The sequence below is a fragment of the Humulus lupulus genome, chromosome X, assembly GCF_963169125.1.
Source record: "Humulus lupulus chromosome X, drHumLupu1.1, whole genome shotgun sequence".
NCBI classification, from domain to species: domain Eukaryota; kingdom Viridiplantae; phylum Streptophyta; class Magnoliopsida; order Rosales; family Cannabaceae; genus Humulus; species Humulus lupulus.
In genome coordinates, this window is record NC_084802.1 from 260,075,086 (window position 1) to 260,085,262 (window position 10,177).

Consider the following 10,177-nt stretch of genomic DNA (forward strand, 5'->3'; position numbering starts at 1 on the left):
ACATGTCCACACAACTATTCTTTCTTGAAATAATATATATATATTTTTATATTTTGCTAAGTGTATTATATGTATAATAAAAAAATATAATATATAAATAATGTAAATATAAAAAAGTTAAAGTATGGTTTGAAGTAAATAGAACTATTCTTTTTTTAAATAATATTTTATTGTTAAGTATTATATATATATATGGAAGACTTCTCAATAATTATTATTATCTATGAATGGTTATCATAAATCATTAAACAAATTTTTTATGAGGAATGATTATAATGATGATGAAAATAAATAAATAAAATATATAAAACCAATAATTTCAAAAAAATTTAGATTAATTAGGCAATAAACATTAGTTGGTAGGGCTGAGCATAAAATTCGAAAAACCGAAAAAACTGTGTACACAGACCTACCGAACACCGAAAAAACCAAAACCGTTTAAACCGAAAACCGAAAAAACCGCCGACGGTGCAAACCGCCACTGTTCGGTCGGTTTTGAAACTTTGGGTGAACCAACCAATAAAACTGAAACCGACCGAACATAATAAAATAATAATATAATATTATATAATTATTAATTATTAAAAATTTTAAAATTTGTACTTTTAATTATGTTTCAAACTTTAAAATTTGTAAATGTAATTATGTTCTATATATTTATGTTTTAAAAATGCAAAAAAATGAATTCCAACAATCCAAAATTTTTAATTTTTTAACTAAAACTTTCAAAAAAAAAAACAATAATCAATTCGGTTTGGTCGGTTTAACCAACCAAACCGCGGTCCAAAACGGTCGGTTTTTTTTAAACTGGTTTGGTTCGGTCGGTTTTTGGATTGCACCAATCCGGACCGAAAACCGAATTCTGGATTTTTTGTTGTGAAAAAACCGCCCAAACCGACCGATGCTCACCTCTATTAGTTGGAAAGATAATAACTACATTAATTATTCTCATTAATTCCAAAATGATTTTTTTTCTCATGGAATTGATAAAATGAATGAATGAGGAATGAAAAATGAATGGAGAACGAATATTAAATAAGATTTTTTTTTTATTATTTATCTAATAAATATGTGACTGTCATGTCATTAGGTAGTCATTCCAAAAGTTTGAAAAAATCAAAATTTATTTTTAGAAATATTAATTAACAATTATAAATATGGATCATTCATTTTAATCTAATGGTTATTATAAAAATAATCATCTATGGATAATAACCATTATAAGTGCCCACGTATATATATTGGAAAGTATAATATTTAAATAATATAAAATAAAATAAAAATAAAGAAGTTGACATATAATTTGATTTAAAATTTTAATGTAAAGTAAAAAAATTGAATTTTATTGATACATGTTGAAAGATAGAGTAAATATATTATTGGGGGTTTTCTTGATAAGAAGTAATAAAATAGTAGGACTAAAAATTTAAGGGAGCATATGTGGTAGGCTAGTCATTTTTACCTGATCGGTACATTACACTCCCTATATAGGTATATGGGGGCATTTTTACCCAAATTTTATTTTTTCATAACGGTGTTCATTGTACTTATAGTGAACATCTTTTATGTTTTAAAGAAATTTTGAATAATTTATAGTGTCAAAAACTAAGTTCAAATAGTTTGTTGGACGCATGCTTATTTTTTAATATATGCATGTAAAAGCAGCTGTTTGAACTATGTGTTGGACAATATAAATTATTCAAATTTTTTTGAAAACTTATATCATCTCACATACAAGATGTAAATTTTGTGCCAAATTTGGCACAAAAAATGAGTCAATGTCGTATTTGGCTCAATATTTTTGCAATTGTGTTTTAATACACAAGATACAAATTAACTTAAAAAATTCAACATTTTATTTAATATTTATTGATAGTATACAAAAATTAAAATTTTTTTTTCATTTTATATTGTAAAAAGATAAATAAAAAAAGTAATATGTTTAGTCATTAATTGTTAATTAATAAATTAGTAACAATATAATAAATAAAAAATAACTATTTATTACTATGTTAAAATTTGACCAATGCTATATCTTATGATAAATTTAACACACTTTTTAATACACCATTAAATTTAGAGTGATATATTTATTAAAATATGCTAAATATAATAATAAAGCATCTTTTTAATACTCCATTCAGATACTTTTATAACTATAATTAACAACGTAAAGCGATGTGTTGTACCACTAATGTAAAAAACTACCCAACCACGTATCTTCCCAAATTTAATTCAAACTTCTTTTAAAAATGAAAAAGATTAATAAAAAATTATGTCAAAAAAATTAATTCAAAATTACTTAATATATATATTAAAAAAAGGGCTGAAAAAATTAAACCGACACTTGTGGGTCGTAGAAGCAGGAATTCTTTTGACCTTTTTTGTTCCTAAATGATGTTCATCTCTCAAGCATGTCTTGCGTCATACTTGTCTTAAATATTCACACTTTTGCAGCCAAAAACATTATGACAAGCTAGCATTAGTTTCTTTGGAATATAAAAACCTTCTCTAAATTTTTCCTTGAAAAATAACAAAGACATCTCTCCATCGTTAAGTTAAGCTATCACCTCTTCTAAAACCATCACTACTTAAATACTGGACAAAGTCTTAAGTATCATATACAACTTCGATCCCCGTAATCACCTTCGACACTCTTTTTTTCTTTGTTTTTTGCCATTATATAATAAATTATCATTTTAACGAACACGTTGTGTACATGGACTTGAGCGTAGTCCCATACAAGCATCATCATCGTCATCACCTTCAGTCAACCAAGGCCGAAAATGAGAACGAAGACGGCGACGTGGTGGAGCCCAAATCCTCCTCCGAGAAGAACGAGCACAAGTCTAACAATTCCAACAACAATGTCAAGTACAGAGAGTGCATGAGGAACCACGCAGCTTCCATCGGCGGCCACGCCAACGATGGCTGCGGCGAATTCATGCCTGGCGGAGCAGCTAATGAAGATGTCGGCTCTGTCGAATCTCTCACGTGCGCCGCCTGCGGCTGTCATCGAAACTTCCACCGTCGTGAAGTTCTCCTCGGAGGTATCCCTTACTCCCCGCCGCCACACCCAATGGCGCTCTTGTACAATGCGGGAACTACCACGCCTCGGTGGGACCCGAAGATGGTAGTCGGGCCTCGCCGCAACCATCACACTTCTCATCGGAACGGCGCGCGGGGTATTCATGATGACGGAAGTGATAAAGAGTATGATCGCAGGTCGTCAGAGACACCGGATAGAGAAGATAATATTCTGGCGCCGGCGTCCGGATCCGCCGCAAGCGGAGGAAGTGGGAAGAGGTTCCGAACGAAATTCACGGCGGTGCAGAAGGATAGGATGCTGGAATTCGCGGAAAGCATTGGGTGGAGGATTCAGAGGCAGGACGAGGGGGCGATCAACCAGTTCTGCTCTCAAATTGGGGTTAAGAGAAATGTCCTCAAGGTGTGGATGCACAATAACAAGAATGCACATCGCCGCAGAGAACCACTGCCCGCGCCTTCGTCGACTCTACCCGAACCGCCGCCGTCTCTTCCTCCTCACACGGCGGTGCAGCCTCCCGCGGTCGGGGTCTGACAAAGTAATGGATAAAACTTTTAAGATCGACCAGTTGTAGTTTCAATCCGTTGTCATTTAATTTTCTTTTAGTTTTTAATTTTATATTTTGAATTTTATTTCTAACGATTTTTTCTAATCTAATATATATTTGCTAATTATTAGGAGAAAAGAAGCGCACGTTGTCGTTTACGCCTCTTACAAGTGAGGCAAGCAAGTTAGAGCTCAAAAGTAAGTTCGAGAGAAAAATTTGGCAGCAAGCAACTACAATATAATCTGAAGTGTTACAAGGGTTAAGAATCTTAAGATTATTTCAACTAGTTAACTCAATTTGGATGAGAACTAAATACCTAAATTGTATTATGACTCTTCGAAAGTTGATACTGAACTTGATAGGTTCCACTGATTCAGAGAAGATTTTTAGTTTTTCTATGTGACTTTTAAATAATTGTCTGCTCAAGTTGTACTATTTACCTAAATGAGCTCAGAATTAAGATCATGAGAAATGCAAGTTCACAGTTTGTTTATTGTTTTTTTTTTAAATAATAATAAATAAGTGAAAGATAACGTGCAAGTTTCATACAAAATATGGGCATCCATGTAACTATATTAATATAATGTCCATAAGTGAAACTAATCCATTTTTTTTTTAAGTGGGAATGTAATGTATCACTATTCATATTGATACGGTTGTCTGTATTTTCAGCAATTGACAAGTCTCATGTAACACCCTATTACTATAGAGTTGTTACATGTGATTTTAAAATGTACAATTAATTCACTAATTGAGGTTTTTGCTCTAAAAGTGTGATTGGATTAAAATAAAGATTCATTTAACAAAATTTTCATAAAAATATTTAAACATTTATTAAAATTATAGAAAAGTTATATGAGATCCCAAAATGTTGTTTAAGACATATTTACAATTTAAAATCCCTTGTACAGTCAACCTAGGCGACAAAATCGGTTATTACACAACATTCCTCAAAATTACCCTAGTTGCAGCTAGGTAGGCCAAACATGTACGCACCGCTCCATGCCTTCTAACTCATGGTTGATCGACATTTTCCTTACCCTGACCTGCACCATAGAGCAACCGTAAGCTGAGACCCAGCAAGAAAACTTCACAACACATCATATTATAATTTATTTCAACAAATGCATAACTAATCAAACACAATAGCCAATCTACAAGTTTCTATCAGAATTCACAATAGCGGCCTAAGCCGGTCAAGGTGCATTACCAAGCATTGAATTCACGCTCTTAACCGAGTGGGTGAGTACGACACCCTTAGAGGGTCTCACCCTGACGGTCTGCATTCAGCATGCTTAATGCCGATTCCGGCCTTTGCCACTCCCGACCCTTGCCGATCTTGCCCTTTGCCGCTCTCGGTCTTTGTCGTTCCCGGACTTTGCTGCTCCTGGCCTTTGCTGTTCCATCACAAACACATGTATGACGTAATAGTTACAAACAATTGCACATAAATCTGGGCACAATATAAGCACATATGATCGGTTCATGCCCTGCTCTACGGGCACAAACTGCTGGGAAAACTTATACAAGATTTTTATTTATTTTCATGTATATCTAATATTAAACAAATTAATATGAGATAGCCTATAACATATTTCTAAAATTGAATTCAAAGAGAAACAAAAATAAGAATACTTACAGTATACACAGCGGAATGAAAGAGTCCTTCCTTCAGTTTCTCTAACTCTTGTATCATTTCTGTCGCAGAGTATTATCAAGAAACTAAATCGTTCTTCTAATTTCTTCACAGTCTTCCAATGTATCCTTAGAATCACCTAGACTAGTGTGGACAATTCTCAACACATGAGATAGATATAGAGAGAAGAAGAGATAATAGCAAAGAGGCTTAGAAAATGACTTGTGTTTAGAGAGAATCTAAAACTATCAGAAAACTAGTGATTACACTTATATGTTGTCTCAGAAATCTAAACTTATGACTTCTCTCTAAGCACTCATTTTATAGAATCAATTAGGCCATTTAATTTAATTAAAAAATCAATAAAATAATAGCCAATTTGAAGCCCTAGGTCGAAATTATCATGGGCTTTAGGCCCATGAAATTTCCCATTTGATTATAAGCCCATTGGACTTAAAAACAAGGTATGTATTATTTTCTATTGATTTAATTAATTAAATAATTATTTAAATCATTTATCAAATTAATTATTTATAATTTGAACCTTGATTTAAATTTATTTATAAATTTAGATACCAATTTATCTTAATTAATAAATCTGCCATAATTTCTCTTTTCTTCTCAAAATTACATAACTATGTGAAACTATCCCAAATTGACATTGTCAACTTTGATAATACTAATTGATAATTAAATCAATTAATTGAGACTATCTAGATGATTTTATCCAAGGTACAATGGGGACCATGGGCCTATGAAATCAAGCTCCAATAAGTTATCATAAATCTAACAAATAAATTTACTAACTTATTAATTCCTCGTGACTCCACTATAGACTCAGAATTGCACTCTTGAATTCATAGAACCCTCTATAACAAATATAGATACGCTATTAATTATCCATTGTTACAACCATAATTGTCACTCAATCCTCTATAGATGGTCTACAATGAGATGGGACTAAAATATCGTTTTACCCCTCATTGTATTTTATCCTTAAAACACTTAGTTCCTTGTAAATGATATTTCAGTAAACTAATTTAATTACTGAAATGAGATCTCTATCATTTAACACCTTGAACCAAACTAAAAGGAAACCATCGTTTCACTTCTTCATAAGAAGCTATAGATGTTCATATTTATGATTAACACTCCCACTCAATTATACTACCGAGTTCCCAAGATGTAACGCCCTACTACCTTAGAGCCGTTACTAAGTGAGTTTTAAACGTGCACTCAACTCGCTAATCGAGATTTTTAGGCCAAAAGTGTAGTTAAATCATAAACAGCGAAATAAACTTTGAAAATAATTCCATTTACCATAAATCGTTGAGAGTTCGACACTTGGGATCCCAAGATACTGTTTAGAAATATTTACAGCATAAAATTTACAAATTTGAGTCGACTAGACGACAAAAATCTAGGTTTTAATACAATCATCTCCCAAAACCACTGGCCGTGGCAGCTAGGCAAGCCAAACATGTACACGTCGCTTCACGCTCTCCGTACTCGTGGTTGGTTGACTATCCCCTTGCCCTTACCTGCAACACAAAGCACCCGTGAGCCGAAGCCCAGCAAGAAAACTAAAGCAGTACACAACATATGCATATTATACAGTCACTACAACAGATAGCTCATAACTAGTCAGACAGTCCATATAATCAACACATATACGGCCATGCTGTCCTAGAGGCGTTACCAAAGCCTGGGATCTCGGTCTATACCGGAGGGATATCCCATGTATCCACTGGGGTCTCACCCTAACCACGAGCACTCCATGTGCTAAGTGGTATTCTCGGCCCCACTGCCGTTCTCGGCCTTCGCCGTTTTCGGCCTTTCGCCGTTCCCGGCCCTTCGCCGTTCATTCTTCTATTTCCACATTTAGCATACTCAAATAACAATCAAATACATAATCATTCATGCAATGCTACATCCTAGCAATAATACAGTCTAGGGTCGCGCCCTGCAACAAAACTATGGGCACAAGCCCTGCTCTACGGGTGCTACAGTTTTCTTACCTGTATCCCGGGCTTTCTGATGCACTAAGGCCGCGAGCACGGTCCTCTATCCCGAGCCTCTCCGAAAACCTAGTCACAACACATATAAAACACCCTTTAATGCTAACCAATCCAAAACCACTTTCCGGGGCCAATCCCACACTCCCGGTGTAACACCCCAAGTTTCTAAGAAGGTTTAAGACCTTGTTTAAGCATGCCTGGAGGGCGAGAAGTAAATTGATATGATATTTTATGAATTTGATTGAATATGTGATTAGAATGCATAATTAGGTTGTATACAGATGCATGTGAGCCCCGTTTGTATGTTAGGGATAAACTGGTAATTTTAGCCCGTTGAGGGCATAAATGTGATAATTGTATTATGTGATTTGTGCCGTGTGAGTGTGGTGTTTTTATTGTGATGCACGCGTCGAGACAGTCCTAGCGAGCTACTTAGTCTAAAAGTCACAACGGGATTTTGTACCCGGCTCGGGAGGGGCCTAGGGGTACTTTAGGAATTTTGTAAGTTGAATTAAAAGCTAACGGTTATAGTTTTGGCGATTGAGTAACCTGTGTAACCGTTTGTAACTGCTTTGAGTAACAAGTTTTAGATAGAAAGTGATAGAATTGAAATAGAAGTGTAAGGACAAGAGTGCCCTTGAAGGTTTAGTTAGGAAGGGTTATTAGGAAGGGGTAAAATGGTCTTTTGGCAAGGGATTTAGACAATTTTCAGCTGGGTTTTGGGGTACACGGTTTGGGCATTGGGTCATTTGATGTTTTGATAAAAAAATTGAAGAGAAGAAAAACTAGAGGAAAGAGAAAGCTAGGGCAAGAAGAAGAAGTGAAGAAGGGGGTTGAAGTGGGAGCTTAGGAGGAGATCAAGGAAGCTTATAGGTTGTATTCTCCACTTGAGGTAAGGATTTTATGCAAATTTAAGGTTTGTTTCTGTTTTGGTTTAAGAAATTGAATCATGGTTTAAGTTTTGAGCTATGGGTTTAAATTTTCTAAAGTTGAAATCAAAGGTGTGGATTTTTGGGTGTGGATGTGTTTTTGATCTTGATACTAGTATCTATAGGTTGTTAGATGGTTCATTTGAGGTTTCAATTTGGTTTTGGAGTTGAGATATGTGTTTGGGCTGGTTTAGAGGTGTTTTGGATGAGGGAATTGAAGGAGAAAAACCCAGAAAATCTGGGTTCGCGATGGAGCGCCGCGGCCCTGTTCTTGGGCGCCGCGGCGTGAGGATGTTTCCAGTCAGGGGAGGCTCTCTGACTTGCTGGGCGCCGCGGCCCTCTTGGGTAGCGCCACGGCGCTAGGCCATTTTCAGGACTTGAAATTTTGCAATTTTGAGCTTGTGCTCCGGGGGTTCGGGGAATGTTTCCAATGATTTGTTTTAGGAATTTGAGAGTCCCGAGAGTGTGGAATTGGTCCCGGGAAGTGGTTTTGGGTTTGGTTAGTATTAAAAGTGTTTTATGTGTGTTGTGACTAGGTTTTCGGAAAGGCTCGTGCTAGAGGACCGTGCTTGTGACCTTGGTGCATCAGGAAAGCTCGGGATACAGGTAAGAAAACCGTAACACCCGAGATCAGGGCATGGGCCCATAGTGTTATTGCAGGGCATGGCCCTAGATTGTATTACATGCAAATGTATAACCTTAAATGAATTATTATGTGTTTGAGTGATTATTTCGAAATGTACTATATGTGTGATTATAATGAAATGAACGGCTAAGGCCGAGAGCGGCGAGGGCCGGGTACGGCCTTGGGGCCGGAAGTAACACTTGGCACATGGAGTGCTTATAGCCAGGGTGAGACCCATTGGATACATGAGTTATCCTTACGGCAAGGACCGAGAACCCAGGCTTTGGTAAGGCCTCTGGGGCGGCATGGCCGTGTTTGTTCAGTCTGATGGTTTTCCTATTTATCAGTGGATTATATGTCAGCTATATCTTATGCATATGTTATGTACTATTTGGGTTTTCTTGCTGGGCTTCGGCTCACGGGTGCTCTGTGTGGCAGGTAAAAGCAAGGAGTCAGTCAACCGGCCATGAGTATGGAGAGCGTGGGGGCGACGCGTACATGTTCGGCCTGCCCGACTGCTTTGGTTGGGGGCATTTTGTATATGGCTGTATTAACTCATTCTTATGATAGTTAACCTGGTGTAAATCTATTTTTGAGTTGTAAATATTTTGTAAACCTTATTGTTATCCATGAAATTAGCATTTATGATGTGGCAAGTAATCCCTGGACACGTGGCTAACACCTGGAAGCGTCTGCTAGAGTATCGACCAGAGGACACATTAGAAGCAGTGTAAGCCTGTCTTACCCGCGACCAGTCTAGTCGATGGTTCCGTGTACAAGGCGACATTTATGGGAAGATCTTTATGAATCCCGAATTTATCTCATACAATCCTCTGGGTATCCAATTATTCAGGAAAGAATATCTATAACAATCTTTTGTAATCCCCCTTGAGCCTATAAATAGCAAGAGATAGCTCAAGGGAGGGGACTTTGGGCTTTGGAGACGTGAGAGATTAGAGTGATTATCCTAGGAATACTGTATTGTTTTTGAGGAAGTGGTGAAACTCATTGAACCCTAGTTCTTTGATCACTCTTCTTACTTTTATATCAATATCATTCTAAGTGGACGTAGGTCATTACCAGATCCTGGGGCCGAACCACTATAAATTACTGTGTCTTATTTACTTTTGTCGTTACGTTCTTCTCATCTCTTTCATTCATATCAAGCATATTTTGACTCCGTGTCAGTTGGCCAAATCTTGGGTCAACATTCTGGTGCTTTCATTGAGAGCTTGATTTATCGTCGTTGAGAAAACTAATGGCGAAAGCTGGAAGGAAAACTGGACAGGCGGCCGCCGCTGCACCGTCAAACCCGCCACCTCCTCCTCCTCCTGCGAGCATGGCGGAGGATGAGCCACAACTGGACTTTGAAGAGG

General features: G+C 36.5%; 1 protein-coding gene across 1 annotated transcript; it reads left to right on the plus strand.

Moving 5' to 3' along the window:
* The first annotated feature begins 2,432 nt into the window (after positions 1–2,432).
* LOC133804757 (zinc-finger homeodomain protein 2-like) lies at positions 2,433–4,086 on the plus strand. The gene is made up of 2 exons (XM_062242903.1): positions 2,433–3,584; positions 3,725–4,086. Exon 1 carries the CDS (start codon positions 2,720–2,722, stop codon positions 3,578–3,580), a length of 861 nt encoding a protein of 286 aa, XP_062098887.1. The 5' UTR covers positions 2,433–2,719; the 3' UTR covers positions 3,581–3,584; positions 3,725–4,086.
* Positions 4,087–10,177: the final 6,091 nt, after the last annotated feature.